This window comes from Pelmatolapia mariae, linkage group LG23 (genome assembly GCF_036321145.2).
Source record: "Pelmatolapia mariae isolate MD_Pm_ZW linkage group LG23, Pm_UMD_F_2, whole genome shotgun sequence".
NCBI lineage: Eukaryota > Metazoa > Chordata > Actinopteri > Cichliformes > Cichlidae > Pelmatolapia > Pelmatolapia mariae.
In genome coordinates, this window is record NC_086246.1 from 37,880,906 (window position 1) to 37,902,676 (window position 21,771).

Consider the following 21,771-nt stretch of genomic DNA (forward strand, 5'->3'; position numbering starts at 1 on the left):
TCTTAGATCAACAGTTTCAGCCAACTGCAGCAGTTTAACGCCTCTGACACAGGAACAGAAACAAGCGGCGGTGTGCTGTGTGTTTGATCTGTTTCCTGATAACTCTCTGGAGAAAACCTGAAATAGTGCATTTTGGGTAAACTTTCAAGTTTCACATCACCCTGTGGACGAGGTGGGACCTCAAATTACTTGCTAAAAATACAAAAATCTTTTGTACTTGAGGTTTTATAATGCAAAGAGGTAAAATTCTGCATTTTGCATTCATTAAATATACTAAGGTTAATGTATGAATGTGAGTCAGCTGTTTGTGAGGATGGGGGGCACTGACTGGAGGACACCAGGCCCAGCTAAGCTGCATCTTCTTTAAGCCTCCATAACAGGGCATTTATGGTCAGCATTGAAAAACAGAACCGGGAGCTTCAGATTAATGAAATACTTTTGCTTATGTTAATTATTAGAGCCAAAAAAGTCAAAATTGTAAACTGCGCTTAACAGTTATTTGTTATTTATTAACCTTTTCATGTGAGATTCATGCTTTTTCTCAAAAAACATGAACATAGATATTTATAAACTGTCACAAGTTTTCAGTTTAAATTTTTACAAATAAATACAGAAGTGGTGACCTTGTTCATGTGTCTCACGAGAAACCCCCCTCCTTACAAACTACAACCACAAAAGCTGAAGTGAAACTCATGTCGTAGGATTTCACTGGACTGGATTGCATCAGACTGAAGCTTGCTCTGCTCACTCTAGCTTCCTGTGGGGATTAGCGTTATGGCGTTCGGGCTGTGGAGGTCTTACCGTTTTATGATGGGAGGCTGAGGTGTTCTGCAGCTCTTCCAGGTGACCCTGGGCCACCGTTGTGTTTCCTTTTTCGGTCTTCAGCAGCTCCATGGAGAGACTGTCTCCTGTGACCAACCAGGACTTAATCTCCAGCTGGAGGACAGAAAAGAACAAAGTGGCGCTTTTTCACTTTTGCCAAGCAGCATGTGTTTACTTTACATGGTTTACACTGTGGAAACAACCTAACAGCCTAACCCTAACCAGCATCCGTTCATCTACAGTGGAGTTTTTAACCAACAAACCACAACCAGGTTTATCTGAAGATAAGGACACAACAGCTAACTCAGTTGTGTCAGCTGCGTTAGCCTGAGTTTTACTCAGCACTTTGCAATCTTATGAAATTGAGCACGTCCATGGGGGAAAAGCTTTAGAAGCCTAACGATACTAAAAGCTCTGAAACTTTCATCCCGAGATGCCGAGCTGTGACAATTTACAATCGATCACTCCAATATCAACTTGTACGGCTTCTCACCTCTATGGGGTTACTGTTGACCACTACAAATATGATGCTGCTGGTGTCTGTTGCACTGCGGACACCAAAGTCCAGCAGGTTCTCCTTCAGACTGGGAGGCAGAACCAGAGGCTGTAAAAACAGGCAGTAAAAACAGCATGTTTACACAGACAGACACTCTAAAGTAGATTTAAGTACCAGATTCAACAGCGATGTATTATGAAGCTATAATGCAGTCTGGCATTAGTGAACCAAACCACTGCGAGGCAAGAGCATCTATAACTAGCACAGGAGCTTTCAGTGGATATTATTTTATTGTTTAAGAGTAAACAATTGTATTTACAATGATAGACCGAGTTCGCCCGTCTGCACCCACTTCACGTTCACTGCGTACCTCCAAGAAGCCGGTGTAAGCCCGAACAGGCAGGTGAAACTTTGATGCGTTTGTGATGAGCAGGATGTTGCTGTCTATGTGGATTGATGGTCGAACTGGTCGGAAGAGGAGGGAGAAAATGTAACGCGACTCGTGTGGGGGGATGAGGATGGGTGTGCTGAAGTTCTGCACCTAAAACAGAAAGAAAAACATAAATAAATGAAAGCGATGTCAGCGCGATGCTGGAAGATCAGACTTCACAGTCGGGATGACCTTGGATGGGTCGTTCCAGAGAAATCAGTGAGTATCTCCAACCCGAGACCCGAAAGCAGGTGATTGTTTTACTACAATAAACAATGATAAATTCCATGAGAGCATACCGATGCACTTTGAGAGGCTGTAACGTGGAAAATATTCATATTACGAGGGTAACATTTTGCATGTCTATTCAAATTATTTTACCCAAAAAGATTCAGTTGAACTTTTCTCAGCTTTGACTGTTTTATGTTTCTTTGTTTAATGCATTTCTGCTCACATTAAACATTGTTTTGGCCTCTTCAGGGAGGGACACATTGTGTATCCGGATTGCGAAGCTGAAGGCATTCGTGAGGAAGATGGGTCTGTCCACTGGGTCCACGGGGCTGTCCCTGATGTGGAACAATGTGGCTGTGTGGTCAAAGCCCAGGTAGCTGCCACAAGAGGAAGCACACACACAGCAGTGAAGCTTCAAATTAACTCTTACAGCAACATTTTCATTTCTCTCCATGTTCATCCTCAGAAAAACTTACCCGTCTAAAACCTCTGCTTGGTATGGGATTTCAAGCTTGGAATAACTCTTCTCTTTTGCTTTAACGGTTATTTTTCCAGATAACTGATATGGTCTTCTGGCTTTTGAGGCTACAGAAAAAAAAAAAAAAAAAAGATTCAGAGAGCAGATAAGACACTGCAAAACACATCCAAGGGCCTGCAGGAGGATGTTGCGCAATAGAAAGGAAGGAAATAGTAGTTTTTAGAAGTTCCTTCCAAGTCAAATGAGAACAACTGAAGCTTTTGATTATTTATACAGATTTGTATCTTGACGGTGAAATTATGTTTCAACTCTGTACCAAAGTTGAAACGTAACTTTATAAAGAAAGCTGCCAAAGAAGCATCATGTTCATGAGTTTCCTCAGGAAGAAGATGTGATTCAACCGAACTCTTATGAATGACCATGTCACAGGTCAGTGTTAGAGACGGCGACAAATTCAGCTTCCTGTGACCTGCCAAGTAAGAGAACTGAAGTAAAACTCAACTTACCATCAAAACTAATACTTGCGACTTTGGTATATCTGTTCTCTCCAGCTTTGAGTGTAACTGCTTTGAAGTCTATTGTGACGGCTTCGTTTGACGGTGTTGTACGTACACTCTGAAAAGCAGCATGAATACAGTCATGGATTCTTAGTGGCCTTGAGATAATTGTTGTGTTCATGCTTTATTTTGCTTTGGATACGCACCGTAATGGGAACATCTTTTGTTCCTGAATTTAAAAGGTGTAGATTCAGCAGCTTTGGACGATCTGCAACATGAGGAAGTAGGAGGCAGAGATCAGAGGGAGGAGTCAGGGGATAGTTTGAAAAAGAAAATACTGAAAGATGTCATTTCTTTAAGGAAAGCAAACCTTGTGATCTGAGTGTACCAAAGTCGAGCATCTCTGTGGAGGAGTATATACCAGGGGCTGCAAACAATGAGTGAAACACGAGTGTTAGAAGAGAATAATGATTAAAAAGAACTGTCACACAAAGGTTTAACAGCACACCTGATGTGACCTCCACCTCTACGGGGAGAATGATGAACTGGTCCTCATTGGGAGCATTGGTTTTGATTCTGATGAAAGCCGTGTGGTTGTCCACATCTCTGGACGAGAAGCTGGCTCTCATCACCCCTTTTGTCTCAAATGGGGGAATCTCCTGGAGGAGGGGAGGGTTGGTCAGCGTCAGTGGGACCGCCTACTGTCCTTTAAAAACCTCACTTTGCTCTCATTCCCATTTTACTCTAATCTGTATGATTCATGGGTCAAAATAATCCTTCAGCTCCTCTCGCTTTAAGACAACTTTTGCCTGATTGGCTTGAACAGCAAGTGGGTGGAATTTCCCCCATCACTAACAGCATACAATGACCTCATTATTGGAAACACTGGCCATATTTAATGTGAACAAGCACAACAGGTCCATAGCTTTAAAATCAAAAGGAGGACTCACCCATAATTTTATAGTGCCTCCTTGTTGGCCTGTGGGAAGCTCTAGATGCAAATCCCCACCACTGGAGTACATCTCAACCACCTGAAGCAAAGACAAGAAGCAGACCAAATCAATCATCAAATAAAATGTGCAAATAAAATAAACAAAGGGTACAATGTGTCCGTATTACCTGCAGTGGTTCACTGTATGGGTTGTGGATGTTTATAAGAGGTGAGAAGCTGCTGTTTACTGGGACTCGGGCCCCAATGAAGGGTCGCAGTCTGTAGGGGTTTGGTATACCAACCCCGAAAACCTTCAGTTTCAAAGACAGATACGCAACATTAATCACATGTTTCACACTAAAAAAAAAAAAAAAAAGAGAGAAAAAAAAGGTGTGCCACTTCATTTGTACCTGGTATGTAAACACTCCATGATGTGATGTATTAATAAATAATGTATTTTCTACATTCCCAACTACTCGAGCAAGAAATACCACATCAAATGATGTGTTCCCTCCTGGTGGTATTATCTGTTGATAAAAAAGAGACATTATAAAAGACATTAATAAAGAGACACCAAAGAACCCTGAATACAAATCTGTAAAAGAATTACACCCCCCCCCCCCCCCACTCCTCTCGTTACATTTGGCTAATTGATGATGATTCTGTACACTCTGTTTTCATGCCCTAGCACAGGGGTGTCGAATTCCAGGCCTCGAGGGCCGGTGTCTTGCAGGTTTTAGATCTCACCCTGGGTCAACACACCTGAATCAAATGATTAGTTCCTTACCAGGCCTCTGGAGAACTTCAAGGCATGTTGAGGAGGTAATTTAGGAATTTAAATCAGCTGTGTTGGATCATCTAAAACCTGCAGGACATCGGCCCTCGAGGCCTGCAGTTTGACACCTGTGCCCTAGCAGCCTAGGTAAGCCTGCAGAGGTATGTAGGTGAATACAGCCTGATAACTGGTTAGTGGACCATCCTTAAAGAAAAACTACCCCCCCCACACACACACACACACACAGGTCACGACAGAAGAGAAAATACTTCATATGAATATGGCCATGGATCTGTGTCTACTATTTTCTAAATTATCAGATGCAGGCATTTATTTAACTTATAAAAAAGAATATTTTTAAAGACTGAAAGTCGATTGAAGACCAGCTTATTACAGAGCTGTCACATCTACCAGAGTTCGTGGATTTGAACATATTTCAGCACTTTGTGTGTCATGTTTGTATTCATCTGTTCATCATGTGGCCCTTCACTTCAGTAGCTAAGCCAGTCTGACCCTGAAGGATAACGTCACCAACTCCAGCTCTAAAAATGAGAACCCAAACAGATCCCATGAGGTTATTCACATGCTCTGACCGACAAACTTCTAACCTCACAGATATCAACGCCCACTTCCACACCACCTGATCGTAAAAAGGTCCAGTGCTATGAAAACATCACAGCTCCATGATAACTTTAGCATTTTGGTGGTGACGGTTTTTCAGTGGGCGATTGCTCAGGGGGATTTCTGAGGTTGATTCCATCCTGCTGCATTTATAACAACATAAGTAATCCACAACATGAGCTGCCTTTAAAAAGGAGGAATAAATTATCTATGTTTGTATACTAAAATCATTCTCAAACATTCTCGTATAGACTACAGCCAAAGCAGAATCTCCTGCTGTTGGAGGTCAAATGTTAAAAAAGGGGTGTTAGATGATATGTAATAGGTTAAATAATAAAAGCCTGATCAGAGATTAATCCAAAACGTGCACTTTAAGATGTGCATTATTCGTTTATTATGTGATCAAGTTTTTAACTCTGAACCTTCATCAAACAGGAATTAAGCAGACTTAACAATTTAAAGCTTTTTGTGCATAAAAATCTCTGAACATTGTGGAAAAGGGAAAAAGCTGATTGTGTAGTGGCATTTGGCCATGGAGGGATACCAGATGAACAGGTATTCAGATTAGGACATTACCCAGTTCGTCTTTTCAGTCTACAAACCTTTTTCTGGTTTCTGTGTGTGTAAAAAAATAAGCTAATATAACACTAACCTAATGCTAGTAGGATGTCAGGAGGAAAAACAAAACAAAAACCACATGTCAGGGGCAACAAACCCTGTACCTATTTGAGTCCAAAATCCAAAGGTATCCATTCACGTGCAACGAAAAACAGTAACAAATGTTTGGTGTTGATCGCCTGACTAACAATTCAACTTTTTCCTCAAAACAAATGATTTTTTTTACTGTAACTTGCTCTTTGCCGCGTTCAAAGAGACATTACTAAGAAAACAAAAGTGAGGGTGATGAAATATAGGATTTTGAAAAAAAAAAGTCCTCTACAATATATTCAAGTGATAAAGGCACGGGTAGAAAATATTACCACATACTTTAAAGCAGAGACTCATGAGGTTGGGACCCGCTGGTAATCTCTTGTTAGTACAACTATAACTAAGATTCAAAGCACATGTTGAACTACAGCATGTGATCAGAGGAGGAATCTCTGGGGATTATGGTCCCCAAACATATCTGCTACAGCAGCACATCCAGGCTAACTGCATATAAGCTCGTGTGAAGTTTGTAATGGTGCAGTTGTCCTCCTGAGCTGTCAGAGTTCACCTTTAATAGCACAGTTCCCAGCAAGTTCTAACAGAAGAGTTTGCCTTTATCTCAAAAACGTAAAGACTCGCTGATCTCAGTTCACATGTCGTTTCTTGAGGGAAACATAAAGCATAAAGTTTACGCTGTACTATTCTGGTTTCCGACCTGCTTATGTGGGCTGCGTTATTCAAATAAATTGAGCTGCGTCTTCGGTTTTTGCATAATTTTTCACTCCCATTGGCACATTTCTGCAATTGCAAGCTCACACCAACTTGCCCCGTTTAGTAAATATGTTCAAAATGCGACACTTTTCCTACAGAAAAAAACTAAACAAAAAACCCAAACTTGTTCCTGATTAATGGACACCACAAGAAAGCTACAAATATGAATTAGCTAGAACCTCTCACTTGATTTTTTTTTTTAAATAAGTGGGATCAATGAGTTCAAATCCATTTTAGACACAACTTTAACCGATCAGAGCAATGACATGCGTGACCTAGAGCTGAACGGGAAACGGCAAAGAAGGCCGTGATTGTTGAAGAACTGCCACGTTGCATAAACAGTTATGACTGGCCTGCATGAATAAGGGTGAGTGGAAAAGTCTGGCTGAATGGGAGGGGATGGAATGCACTGAAATGTGAGCTCTCATATTTGTGTGGTTACCTAATTCTGCCTAATTCTCTGATGGCTAATAAAAAAAAAATCTCCCTGGAGGAGTGAACCTGTCTGGCCTAGAATCAGTAAGCCTATTCAAACAAGCCTTAATGTCGCCTTAAAATCTGCACTGGCTTCAGTCCCACAGAGCGACTCGGTGTTTCTCAAGTTGTACTTCCACTTAAATGCAGCTATTAAAAGGACTTTGATCTTCCTGCTGACTGCTCAAACATACTTTTGTACTCTCTGGAAATATTTCCTCAGGTTATGATGCAAGATGATAAAAAAAAAAAAAAATCCAAGCACATTTATCTCAGCCTCACTCCATGACAGATAAGATTCCTAAAAATTCGTGCATTCACCAATTCAAAGAATTGTGAACAAAAAGACCTGACTCAGATCCCCGTGCTGCACACCTGTATACGCTGTTGTCACCACAAACACCTTGTTCTAGAAGATGATTCACTGGCAACACCTTGACAGTGTCTCAGCCTCTAAGACACAAACTGCCTATTGTGAAGCCACAGAACAGGTTTCTCATATAAAGGGAGGACTCTGATGCAGCACAGAAAAGCATTCAAAAAGCACGTACACATGATGCACACACCTTCTTATTCATGGGCTATTATTTCTCTCTTTTTTTTTTTGCTATTTTCTAAACACCTAAATACATCAAAACTACCAAATGACAAAAGCAGATTAAAAAAAAAAAGTGTAAACAAGTCAAAAGTGTCCCGTTTGCCTCAGTGACATCTCTGAAAGGTTAAAGCTCCAGCAGCACGTGCCCAACACATCTAGACTTGTAGTCATCATAAAACATTACACACACATTTTAAACAGGACAGGTACAGAGCAGGAAAAATACAAAACAACCAAAAATATGTAAATACACATAGAAAGATATGTGTTTTAAATTTTCTACTTATAAAATAAAAAACAATTTCTTATCTTTTATTTGTAGTATTATTTTTATTTATTAAATTGATTTAATTTGTTTGTTTGTTTTTTACTCAATTAAAACAAATTATTTACTTTTCAAAGAAATGTTTTAATTTTTTTTAAATTTACTTATTACTCGTCAGTGATTGGCTCTAAATCACATGACCATACCCAGCTCATTCTTACTGCCCCATTGGTGGATATGCATGCTGGACATATTTTTATCAGTTGTTTTCTATGTTTTTTTCCAACTCTATACCAATCTTATTTTAAATGTCTGGAAAATGTTTGATGACGAGTCAGACAAAGCCACCAGTCAACCCACTCAAATAACAACTTATGCTCTCTGCATTTTGAAGTTGGTAAAGGCATAGAAGACACTTCTGCATCGTTTCTACATCTTTGCACCAGCAATCAGTGCAATTCAAGTACTGCAGTAAAGACCATCCCTACTCTGAAGCTTTGATTATACTGCGTTGTGGGGACAGACATGAACAACTGGAGACCCAAAGGCCGAGTAGTCATTTGTGTTTCTCTATGAAGTCCACCATCATGAGGCGCCCCAGGGTGCATGCATAGTTGTTGCACCGTAATGTAAATTCTCGGCAGAATCCACAGTCACAAAGCTAGGCAGTCACATGGAGGTCCACATTAACCCTCACGCTCACTAATGACAAATAACGTCACTTATACCCAAGCAGACCTGAGCATAGTCGAAGATGTGTGAAGTATAATAAGACATGTTGGGCAGACAGTCCCAGACCTTTAGATTCAGATGCTGTGATGAAACTAGCTCTTAGGCCGCCTGGTAAAGGAACACCGAAAATTCCCACTGCTGGAGAGATTAAATTCATTAGACTTCCCTCCCCGAGAAATAACCAAATCACAGCCCCTCATATTAAAGGCCACATCCACATTTCTTCAAGCAGCATCAACTGTTGGGACGAGACTCCAAACTAAACTATGACCAGATCCTGGATACAAACAATCTGCGAGGAAAAAGCTTTCTGCTGCTGGAAGTTTTCAGATTTCTGATCATGTTGGAGCAGGCTTTGGTGTGCATACAGAGAAACACAGTCCATGCAGCGTTGTTTGTGTCTACTATCATAAAGGGGAACTCACAAAAACATGTATAACAACCTGCCTTCAGCTTAAGCCCTGCAGTGAAGAAAAAGTCATAAGGTACAAAGAACCTAATAGTGGAGTTTAAAACAACAAAAACACAACTTTGCCACTGCAGACACTGTTTGTGCTTTTCTTTAATTTCTTGATCTTTGGCATTTTCTTTTTTTGTGTGATTCTTGTTATTTGCAGCAACCCCAGGGCTTCCCTTCTTGTTGGTAGCCTCTGCATTGATCAAAATCCCATAATCTTTCTCTCTGTGCAGACGAAAATTCACAAAAACAACTTTTTGTTTTCCCAGCAGGCTCTGTGAGGTCACAGTGATCATTTTTCCACGCTTTACTAAACTGTGTCTGAGCGCATGATCAAATCCAAGACTAACTTTACGAATAGTTGCTCTTCTCCCATATTTTCCCTGCAGGATGGTTTCCCTCCCCCTTTTTTTCCTAATTGCAATAGAACAACATTTAAAGGCTAAATGAAAGCAGATATTCATGTTTCATGAAGTGGTGATCATTCAAAGTTTTATTTAAAAAGTTCCTGCAAATGTTTAACAAGAAAATCCTTGAGACTTTAATTTGGTTAACATTTGTTTTCTTTTTTTTTCTTTTTTTTTTAAGATTTAAAGGATATTTTGGTACCCTGAAAACATGACAGCCAAACCATTCTCTTTGTTCTTGTCTTTTGTATGAAATACATTTTACTGATGATCAAATGGATTTTTCCACTCAGTGCGGGAACAAAGTCACTGCATCTGGTTTGGTATGAGTCAGAACAGCGTGAACGCAACTCTAAAGAACTGGGCTCATAACACACAACAGATATTTTGCTTTGCTTACATAATTTGATGTGTCAATAAATAGGTTTGATGGCTTTAATTTTGATTCTACAATTTAAAAAAAAGACAAAAATAAACACATTAAAACTCCTCACTGCTTCCGTATGTTGCAGAGCATCACATTACCAGTGACAACCAATCAGTAAAGACACTTCATGAGAGTCACAGGTCTAGCCTCTCTCCTGTGTGTTTACTGTGCACTACCATTCATCCATGCACAGTCTGACTCGTGTGTATAAAGACACACAAAATGATAATACTGATAAACACAAAGTCACTACACTGAATTCATTTTCAAGATTAAAAGCGATCAACTTGCTTACACACACACACACACACACACACACACACACACACACACACACACACACACAAAATAAATGTGGTTTCAAAGGTTTTAAAGTGACAGCTACTTACCCTATTCTGGAAAAAGGATGCGTGAAAATGTGCTGTTGTTGCTGATATTGATATCAAACTAATTTCTTCTGAGCTAGGGTTATGTAAATAAACTTTTTCCATTTTTGGCATTCCAACGGGCCTGGAAGGAAGAAGAGAAGGCTTGGTTAGAGTATATAACAATATATGTAAAGTGGAGCCATAACTCACATCTCCAGCTTTCCATTTTTATATTCTTGGACTGTATTACAATAGCTTTGCATGATTCACAGCTCAAATTAATTGTTTTTGCATTATCCTGGGCTTCGTGCCTCTGTGTAAACAAAACTGTTACTTAAGCCAATTTTCTTCTGATTGGCTGCCCCTCATAAACAGTGCCTGAGATGAGCATAATAGGGATATCCCCTCTCACTGAGATAATACAGATCAAAGAGATCCAAGACAGGAAAATCTGGACTACATACGCTGACCCCAATGTTTGAAACCCTGGCCATGTTTAATATGAGCATCCACCATGACGCATTCAAAGAAGAAACTGAGCAGCAACTATAAACATGCCATGAAAATTAAAGGTTTATGAGCTTGGGGAACCGACCGGTTTAGACTGTCTTACGTTAACAGATACTTCACAGAGATTTTTGTGCATTAACCCACAGGTGTAACTTTCCTGTGGGGACAGGATTTGACATTCAAAGGAGTGACTATCTCTGCATTGTTAACCCAACACCCCAAGCTCATCATAAACTCTTTGATTTCCTGCCTCAGAGTGAACCTGTGGTTTCTGTTATATCAGTATGCTATGAAAATCAGCTCGCAGATACTTGGAACTCGGCGTGTTTATGATTCTCATTACTGAGTGAAATAAAATTGAGGGAAGTTAGTTTTCAAATTCTGCTAAAAATATTTTGTCTGCTGGTTAAATCTAAAATAATCCCCTGAATGCTCTTTTACACAAAAAAATTATTAAATACATTTTAAAAAGTCATAATTCTAAAGTTGAGCCACCATCATCATAAGCACGGTGACACACTCTTAAGCTTTAATTTTCATGCCCTTAAAACATTCACAGCTGATAAGCGAATTGTTTACTAAGAAAGTAGGACAGGCGAGCATGGGCCGAGACAGCCGGGTGTCTGAGTGCGAGTGACCCCCGCTCCTCCGAGCGCTCCTGAACCTGCACCCTGGTCATGTAAAACTTAGCCACGCTGGGTGGGTGTGCCTGACTGGAATGTGACCCATTAAGCCCTGCGTAGGTGAAGCTTGGGTCTGTAAGAGCATAAGAAGCATATGTGGTTTGTAAAATGAATTCCACTCAAATATTTTCTTAGAATTTATTGTTGACATGCAGGTGCACTCTGAGTGGAAGTGCACTGCAGAATGACTAAGTACCTAAGAGCTGTATGAGTACGGCTAATATTGGTTAATATTATGATCACAGTTATTTAACATGTTTACTCTCAGACCCACAGAAACAAACAGTAAATTTATTAAACTTTTTTAAAAAAGAGGAGAAGAAGAAACCGGTCTTTTTATCTTTCGAATGATTAAATGGGGTCAGCTCTATATTTCCATGTACGGTTATAGTTTTTTTTTTTTTTGGGGGGGGGGGGGGGGGGGGGGGGGGGGTAAAATGTAAAATAATGTTTACCATGAATTTGTCAGCTTGTCCTACAACCTTTGATATGTATGCTTAATTATACTTGAGCTTTTTTGATTGTATGTTTCTCTATAGACTACACTGGGATGTTTTGCAATGAATCGTGACATTTCCTGTGGCAGATGTCTTGATTTCAGGAGTTGATAAAGTACATTTCTGTATAAAATATGACTGAGCGATAAAATAGTTTGGCTACCTGAGGGAGAATTAAGTGAATTTCCTTGAACTATGATCATATTTCAACTCTGTAAACTCCGTAAATATGTAAACGTGGCGTTAATCAAAACTTCCACAGCCTGGTGGCGACTAACTTTTTAGTGAAGGATGTGGTAAAAAGCAAAAAAGACTTTGGCACGATACTGGTTTTATCTTTTAAAAATTGCCGTAAGGCAAATTGAAGTCTGATCCAATATTCACCCAAGTGCAAGTTCAAACAGGACCAAACGAACAATGTGAGAATCAAAGAGTAAATCACACCACTCCAAAGAGAAAGAGAGACTCACTGTTCGTGAAAATCCAACATTGGAGGTTCAAATCGTATAGGTCGACAGTTCCCACGGTGTGTGGACGTGCTGCGAGAGACAGGAAGGTGTGACAGCAGCAGAAAAATCAAAATAGGAAAAACAGCCTCCATGTTGGTGTGCATTTCAAACAACTGAGAGGTCAAAAACATGAGCGCACGGTCAGTCTTCAGACTTTTTTTGTGAGTGCGTTAACCAGCAGTGTGACCACTCCCGTTGGCAGAGCATGATTTCCATATGTAAAGCCTCCATGAAAATCTAAAGATTCACAGGACAGGGGAAAAAAAAAAAACCCAACAACAAAAAAACCACCTCTCTCTTTGTGCCACCCTTGGTGTGTATCACTCCCCTTACAATGACAACTACTTTTGAGAATCGGGTAAAACTGGCCCCGTCGCGCAGCTCGCCAAACCTGTTTGACAGCAGGTGTATCTTAACAAGAGAGAGGGCCGCCCCTAGATACATGCAACTCGTCTTTTTGGCCTTTATGCAAATCGCATGAAAAGAAAAATTCATCAGTAATGCAGACGTGGCACTCAGTGGAGCTTCGGGTAATATATGTAATGTCACCGCCTTTACAAACACCACCACATACAAGTGAAAATGTTTCATTTTTATTTTTCAAGAATCTCTCACAGGTAACTGCTCTAACACTACCTGGCAACTTATAGGAGATCAGTTTCACCTTTTTACTACCCAGACAAAGGAATCAGCAGTGCGCTCCAATATCTGAGCTTACAGGAGACACGATGAGCTTCCATCCCCCGCAGCACACAGCAATGTGGCGGCCCTGTCATCGCTTCTGCCATTGATGAAACAACTACTGACAAATTTCGTGACATTAAGGAGTCAAATGGGTCCTGGCTGTGAATCCTGTCACTGGGCTTAGAGCTAATGTGCTGAATGCCGGCGTGTAACTGGAGCAGCCTGAGGAGGTCACAGTTAAGACTGGGCCTGCTGGCCACAGATCTCCATATGTGCGGTGACAAGTTAACATCAGCATGGCCAAAGACGTCAAGCCAGTGTGTTTTTTAAAGATTCTGTTGGTTTCATGGTACATCACATTATCATTAAAACCATTTGTGCATTTGTGGGTGTTTTTCTGTCAGCAGAGCGTGTATTTTTTTTTTTTTTTTTTAAGTAAGGTCATCATAATAAAACAAACTAAACACAACTAAAATAATAAATAATATCCTCTCTGGCTCTTAAATACAGACCTTAAGAAGCTGCCAGGGGCTTGGCTGTGATCAAGAAATCCATCCGTCACCAGGCTTCGCTTACTCTAACAGTGGCTAATCTTAATCTCGCTAAGTGGTCACAAAGGTGGTTATCAACTGCATAAGTCAACACCAGGTTTCCTAATGTGGTGATAAGCACGTTCGCATGAAAGACGTGGTGTTCTGACTGATCAGTAGGTACCTGTTGATCTCTTCTCTCAAACAAGCTGCTCCAGAGCAGAACAGGGGTCCAGCACAAGTTACAGTGGTTATTTACACCAGTAAGAAGTGAACCACATTCACAACAGTGAAAGCACCTACTCCTGCTTACCACAGCACACCTTTGGCGTTCTGTAGTTCTTTTGTGCCACTTTCTGTTTTCAGTTAGTGTTTCATTTCCTGTGACTTCTGTGCTCCCTGGTTACTGTTGGTTGGTGTTTTAGTACTAGTTGTTTATCTTTTGGTTACTTCCTGTTTTACTTTGGTAAGCTCAGTCTCACCAGTGTCTCATTCCCGTTTTACTTCCTTTTTTTTTGCTGGGATTCCCTCCCTTATGTTTCCTTGTGTTCTATTGCTGGCTTTCCCCTTTTTTATTATTTTTTTGCCTTCACTGAATAAAGGCTCCTTTTGTTTCTTACCTGCCTGCCTCTGCATTGTCTCTACCACCTCCACACCAAATATACAACACCACTGTAGCTGTTTGTTCACCAGTACAGAGGTTATCTGACAAATTCATATCGCAGACAGACCAGTTTGAAACACCACACACACACATACACATAAAATGAGGAAAAAAGGGGAAGTTTAACATCTAAAAAGGACTGGAACACACACACACCGACCTCAAACATAACTGTCTAGGGAGTGGTTACGCCATGCCCCTAAAGATAACGTTTTTTATGGTTTAAATGCTGTCTGAGCTGTATGCTGGACCCTGATAAAACATCCATCTGAAAGGTATGCGAGCCCTCTGTGACGCTTCAGTACCCCTATACAGGAACATGATGCAACCAACTGACTTTTTACACACTTCCTGTAATGAAAATAGTCCTTACTTGTTTGAGCACTTCTGCCTGTTGTTGTGTCAAAGCTGGGATACAAAGAGCCTGAAGCAAATAATAACTTCCTCAAAAAAAAAACAAAAAAAACAAAACACTTCTGTCACATTCGACTGCATGAAAGAATCCTGCCTGCTTCTAACAGCTGCTGCAGGCTAGAAAACCAATGTCACTGTGGTTTGCTCTGCTAGACTCGACTCATCCTAGAACATGTGGCCAGAAAAGCGCTCAGGGTGACACAGACAGAGAGGCTTCTTTGATGATCAATGGCACAGATATTTGTGGATCATCACACGTAAAAAAAAAAAACATTATCTGCATCACTTCAAGGTGTGGTCAACTCCATCAGCTTGTGGTGATGCTTACACTTCATCTCTGGTTGGTAAATGACTGAAGCCACTGAAGGAATGCATGAAAAATAAAATCGGAATTTTCTTGAAAAGAAGGAAATAGAAATAACAGAACATTTTCCTAGTTTATTTAGAGTAAATATATGACTTTAATCTTAAGAAAGAAGACAAAAATAATGGCAAATTTATAAGACAAATGCTTTCAAGCTAGAAAATAACTTTTTTTAAAAATAAATTTGCCCTTTTTTTAAATCGTGCTTTTTATTTGTTTTTGTTTTTAATGTCTCTGTAAAGCACTTTGAATCACCTTGTTGTTGAATTGTGCTATATAAATAAACTTGCCTTGCCTTGCCTTGCCTTGCCTTTTCCCCCACAATAATCTCATTTTTTTTGTATAATTTTACCCCCTAAATGATCTTAACATGCTGTCACAGCAGCCGCATTGAAGCAGTAAAACTTGTTTTGCTTGAACACAATACACTTTGCGTTTGCTTGTTGTCCAGGCAAGTTAATGTAGAAGAACACGGTTTAAATATACAAATACAACATTTTATTGAATTCATGCTAGTATAAAAAAAGGAGGATTTCTCATACCTTTGTTGATGATATAAACTAAAATCGATGTCAGACTCTCCCTGCAAGCACAACACAAACATACAGTAAGAATTAATCACTATATCAATAACCAGAGGGTTAATTTGGTAGCTGAGCAGGGCTTTAGCCTCTTCTTGCTCTGTGAAGGTCCGTTGCAATACCATTTTAATGGCCTTACCTGTAAAAGGCTGCCCTCGCCAAAATGTAGAACCTCTAGTATTGTGTCTGACTGAATGAATGCTGCAAAGAAAAAAATAGGAAGATCAGAGAGAAACACATTTTTACACTACATAAAAGAAAGCTAAAAGGGGTAAATGTTCAATAAATAAAATCATAGCATACTGATGTGTGTGAGCTGCTGATTGGGTTACCAAAACCAACTAACGCTTCATTTGCATGGCAAAGCACCTTTTTGAAATCCCTGAAAAGGTACAGACAGCAGCTGCTGATTGCTGTCGAATTTAACAAAATAAAAAGCAAGTTCAAAATATCATTAAATAAACCTTTCTGATAGTGGCTCCCCATAAACAAGTCAGTCAGTCCTTCCCTGCTGTAGATAATATTACCACTAGATAATAAGATAAACTTCCTGTATGAACTTTAATCTTGTGTACTGAACTAGAGACAAGAGAAAGTTCAGCCTTCAGATCTGTGCTCCTTTTCTGCTCCACGTGCGGTGAAAGAAGGATCTAATCCAAAGCTACTTTCACCAGAAGGAATCCCGGCTAGGTGATGAGCCTGATCTCAAATATACCGTAATAGAAAAGGAGCTCATTCATCTGCTCTAACTTGTTGTGAGGAGCAACCTATCACACAGCCTTCGACGTTTATTGATAATCTACTTTTTGAAGTTTTCTCCAGTGACTCATTAGCTAAGAGATCAGATCAAAACCGGATTTTTGAGTGGGTGCGAAAGTGATCTGGTTGCAGTTTTTAACTGATTTTAAATGTGTTTTTCAGCTCTGAAATTTGAAAACCTTCATTAAGTATATAAAAAAAATGTAGAAAAAGAAACAAAACAAATCAAAAAATACAAAACATCTGAATTAAGAGTTTAGAGAGGGAACAGCCTCACCCCAGTCTCCGGCTAAGGTGCGCTTCAATATTGCATTTAACTGACCAACCCCAATAAACCCAGCTATCTTATTTTACTTTCTTAGTTTGATTCTCAACTCCAATTTTCATTCAGATTTCATTAAACTAAAACATTCTTTCACAATTTTTTTGTGTTTCAGTTTAGTTTGAGTTCAGTGTACAGGTTTTGCCACCAACAGTCTCGAGAAGTGGGGTCTACAGGGGGGCAGTGCCAAAGTATGTGGTACAACCAGTGTGTTCCAGTTGTGTTAGCCAGCCACGGAGAGAGCGAAGTTCTAACATTCAAAGAGCTAAAGAGCTGAGCGTTAAAAATAATGCCACGTCCACTGCAGCCACCAGTTTTGTTTTCGTTTTCTTTAACGTTTTTTTCCTGTGCTTCTCCCACTCTGGTGAACTTCACTGTTAGTCTCGTCTCTGTTCTGGCACATTCATCAACCAATCAGCATTTGAACGATGCGCTGCGCCACACACATTGAGCGATGTGCATTTAGGATTTTGGAGGACTGCACCAGAGCATTTTTCTCCAAAGGCTCTCTGTAAAGCATTAAAAAAAAAAAAAAAAAAAACATACGCAAACAGACACAACCGCGGGAGCAAAACCTGAGCATAACCCAGGTCTCAATCACTGCTGTGAACACAGTGCAACTCTGCACGTCTGTTTCAGGGTGTTATATAAGTGAATCCCCAGTAAACACCATTATCAACATGATTTTAAAAGGCCGGATGTCCCTTCCATCATCTGCAGAGCTTTAAATTTTGCCTTAAACTTAACAGGTCTCACAAGTTGTGCTACAAGATCGACCTTTTTCTGTGTTCACAGCTCACTGTCGGCAAGCGGAATTGTTACGGTAAACTAACTGCTACATTTAATAACACCCTGCAAGCTACAATGTGTGTTTTAAATTCAAATATCTGAGCAGAATCAGGGGATCTAAGCAGTTAAGAAACATTTCACAACTTCATTGAGCTGATGAGACAGAGCCAACATCAGGCTGAGCAGAGGTGTGAAAAAGCTACACTTCCTGCTGTACATCACTAAAACAAGCTTACAAATAAAGAAAGCCTCAAGCTCTGAATACACGTCTGCACAAAATTAAACTGAATCACTCAGATGTCCTGCACCCTTTAAGACCTAAAAAAAAATGTTAAGCTCAATCCCGTCTCTACAGCAGAGTAACACCAACCTCAGCTCAGTATGCCGTGCTCACTGACTGTTAAAATTATATGTCTTTACAGTGGCTTGAAAAAGGGGTGGATGTCGCCATTTGACTGGCAGGAATAGCACCGGCAACACCTCTGTGGGTGTTTCATTATACAGTGTCACCAGTCTGTGGTCCACAAGGATGATGTGGCATTGGTAGAGATGCAAGACTCCATGGCATCAGATTTTTACATGAAACTCCACCGCTTTAGTTCTCGGCATCCTAAGCTTATGAGTTTGTCATGAGATCTTGAAATCGTCTCAGAATGGACACCCGGAGAAACAAGCGGTGAAACTGGTACGAGAGTGAAAAGTACTTTGCAGGCAGACATGCTGATAATGTTTCCACGTAGAGGACACCCGTCTTTAAAAAATATATATACAACACTTCTAAGCCATTTATGTAAATCTACATGCAAATTCTGTCTTATTTGCTGCACAGTGACATTAACGTGTCTGTCATAGCCACTGCCTCGCCACCTCCAGATTACAGACAGATCAGTGTCTGAATCGAGTAGATCAGTGCGATAAGAGAACATGAACGCAAGCAGCTGTGAGTTTGAGTCTCTCGTTGAGTATTTTTTTCTCTCTCAACTTTCTTACCTAAAACAGTCACGATAGAAATATAACTTCTTAGCGTTTAACTTTAGCTACAAAGCTCTCGTTGTTTTTCTTGTGTTGTTAATCAATCGTGTCCGTTTTCTCTCGCCCTACAAGCTCAAACTCGCCGCTGTTTAGTTCAGCTCCAGCTAAGGTGAACAAAGGGTTAGGATGAGATCCATCCACACCAAAACAGCCTATTCAGCCTCATGGTGTGCAAAGTGTGAAAAAAAACTGCAGTGAAGACAGCAGTTACTCAAACTTTTCAACAAAATGCATTTCTATCCTTGGTTTGGAGATGCCAGCATTATTCCAGAAGAAAGAAAATCATTCCTCAAGGTCATATTGTAGCTCACCTGATTGAGCAGGTGACTCATTTTCCAGAAGCTATTGCAAGGGCCGGGGTTCAAGTTTACCCCAGAGTTCAAGTCCCTGCATGGCATTACCCACCACTCTCCCTGCTTTCCTGTCTCTACTGATCTGTCATGCAAAACATTATCCTTAAAAATCATAATTTCTAGATCTACACCAGGCGTTTGAATCAGAAAGATAAAATTTCATTGCAACTCTGTTTGTGGAACAAACAAAAATGATCTAAAGGTAGTAAAACTCAAAGGTTTCTGGGGATGACCCTGGGGAAGGACCATTTAAACCTATCCAGAGCTTAACCGTCTAAAAGATGATGCTAAATAATCATGAATACTCAACAAAGGGTAAAATTATTACATCATGAAGTTTGTTTTTGATGCAACGCTCTCACTTTTGCTCCTGTTATAAATCAAATCACACCCTTTTTACCCTCCCTAAAAATGCAAACTCACTGTTGAGTTTAGTTGAATAAAAGAGAGCGTTCAGTCAACAAGGTCGATGCAGAGGAAGTAAAACTCAACATTTCCTCTGTGAGGATTAATGAAATGGTCGCCTTTGTCTCTGGATCACTCGTAGTCTTCAAATCCCGTACAGGATCTAACTCCCAGCTGGATGACCCTGAGCCCATCGCCACCCTCCATTTTTCCTCCTCTTCTTCTTCTTCTGTTGAATTATGTTTAAAGTTTGAGGAAATACTCGGTAAAAACTTGCATGATGCTTATCAAGTTAATGAATAATCATAATGAAAAAAATTAGATTACAATATCTACCAAAATTGAGATTATAATATTGTCACGATTGAGCAGGCTTACTCCAATTTAAAAAAACGTGATTGTGAGTCAGTTTGACCACAATAATGTTGTAGTGAATCTCTGATATGCCAACAGCCTAAATTTAATCAGCTGACTCAGTTTGCACTGTTGGTAAAAAGCATGACAAGATGAAGTCAGACTCTAAGAGTTGCTAAATAACTCGTGAATTCATTCAAGTGCATTACTGGAGTGTGTGGCATTATCACAGATCTATAGGAACATTTCAGGCAACAAAAAATAAATAAAGTGTTAGTTAATTAAAAGCCCGTATTTTTAATTAACTTCACACGCTTCGGTTTTTATAAAAAATCATTTTAGTTGAACTACAACTTGTTGGATCAATTTTTAGGGTGGACAAATACATTATTCCCCAGAGTTTGTTGTCACAAATCAAAATGACAATATCAACTAAAATATTGTGGATTATATTTGTTAACCTAGTGCAGTACTGTGATTTTAACCAAAATAATGTTGTTAAAGGGCGAGACTAAATCCAGTGCCGACCAGACGGCTTTGAAGAGTGACAACTGCAGTGAAGTCATTGAATAAGCAAAACAGCAACACAAATTATCTGTAAAATGTTTCACACGGGAAAACTTTTAGTATTTCTAGATTTCTAGACCTAAACGAGCTGATTGAATTACAAAGACGTTAAGTACTTGTATTATTTATTTATAAAGAGTGTAATATACTGTAATATACAGAGGATGACTCGTGAATTTGGACAGTGATACAAAGCTCAAACTGTCCCTGTGTGCCTTTTACACCTGTTTTCTCAATACATCACCCATGAACTACAAAAATAATAATCTAACAAGTATCTGCCAGTTTTTAAAATAAGTGGTGTCTTTCGTTTGGGCTCGGGGAATGTTTTTCATAAAGCCAGAATATTAACATTACGCAATGTTTTTTTCTTGCTTGGTCCATGAGCCACTGTGGGTCTGACACCTCTGCTCTGAGAGTTGCTCAACAAGTAACGCAATCACCTGAGTGCACTTCTTGTGAGGTCCAGGTTCATGTGGACTAATTCACAGGCACGTTTCGGGGCTGGCTCGGACCACCTTGGCCCTGGATGACAGCTGTGTGCCAGTCACAGTGACCTGACACGATCAGAAGATCGATAACAAGCGGCTGGAGCCCAATCAAACAAACAGTCGAGGCTTTTCCTCACTGAGCCCGGTATGAGGAAGTACTGCTGGGCAGCTTGTCCCCTACAACTCCCCTCTGTCTGTGCTTCAAGCTCACCCAGAGGCTCCTCTGAGCCAGCTCTAGGGCTAGCCGAGGCTGTAAACCCTGTCATATCTCACAGGTAAATTATTAGCCCATCTAAGCCATATAAGGAAAGAATGACAACATAACAACATGCTACAGACGAAGCTAACGTCCAGAGAAAGGCCAAATACATTTGGCTAACTAACGGCAGTTCTTTGTCAGTTTAAACACAGCCTGCTCCCTGTTAGCGTTTAATAATAATTCAGCACTGCTGAGTCGCTGTTAGCACCGAGCTGGGGTAAAGTTGGCCCGCAAAGGTAGCACTAACCACAGCATACACTTGGTGAGATGTCTGCGGAAGTTAGCTCCTGCTAAAGCTAAGTTCCAAACCTTGTTTATTCGCCCGCGTCGTGTGAATAAAAGCAATAAATAAGATCCTCAGGAGCCCCACGCAGGCAGCTCTCCGTCTCCTCCTCTGGCGACAGCTCTGGGCTCCGGCTTCAGTCGCCATGCTGCACGTCTTTCTGTTACGATAACAAACGAGCAAGTGTGCGGACATGCCCGTGTAAACCTCTGCTGCCTCTGTCAATCATAGCCGTGAAGAAAAAAAAAACTCCCGAGAGCAGCGGCGGCGGCTAACTACCAACAGGACGTCGG

At 40.3% G+C, this 21,771-nt stretch overlaps 1 protein-coding gene across 1 annotated transcript in view; it reads right to left on the reverse strand.

The window, feature by feature from the left end:
* tmem131 (transmembrane protein 131) overlaps window positions 1-21,771 on the reverse strand; it is a 36,115-nt gene extending 14,344 nt beyond the window's left edge. The window contains exons 1-17 of the mRNA XM_063466758.1: window positions 21,505-21,771; window positions 16,004-16,065; window positions 15,826-15,866; window positions 12,589-12,657; window positions 10,450-10,570; window positions 4,296-4,412; window positions 4,074-4,196; window positions 3,905-3,985; window positions 3,463-3,613; window positions 3,325-3,381; window positions 3,161-3,222; window positions 2,964-3,072; window positions 2,456-2,564; window positions 2,203-2,356; window positions 1,689-1,859; window positions 1,316-1,426; window positions 802-936 (exon numbers count right to left, since the gene is read on the reverse strand). Coding sequence (XP_063322828.1) covers window positions 802-936; window positions 1,316-1,426; window positions 1,689-1,859; window positions 2,203-2,356; window positions 2,456-2,564; window positions 2,964-3,072; window positions 3,161-3,222; window positions 3,325-3,381; window positions 3,463-3,613; window positions 3,905-3,985; window positions 4,074-4,196; window positions 4,296-4,412; window positions 10,450-10,570; window positions 12,589-12,657; window positions 15,826-15,866; window positions 16,004-16,065; window positions 21,505-21,673 — 1,842 coding nt within the window. The 5' untranslated portion in view covers window positions 21,674-21,771. The remainder of the gene's footprint in view (window positions 1-801; window positions 937-1,315; window positions 1,427-1,688; window positions 1,860-2,202; window positions 2,357-2,455; window positions 2,565-2,963; window positions 3,073-3,160; window positions 3,223-3,324; window positions 3,382-3,462; window positions 3,614-3,904; window positions 3,986-4,073; window positions 4,197-4,295; window positions 4,413-10,449; window positions 10,571-12,588; window positions 12,658-15,825; window positions 15,867-16,003; window positions 16,066-21,504) is intronic.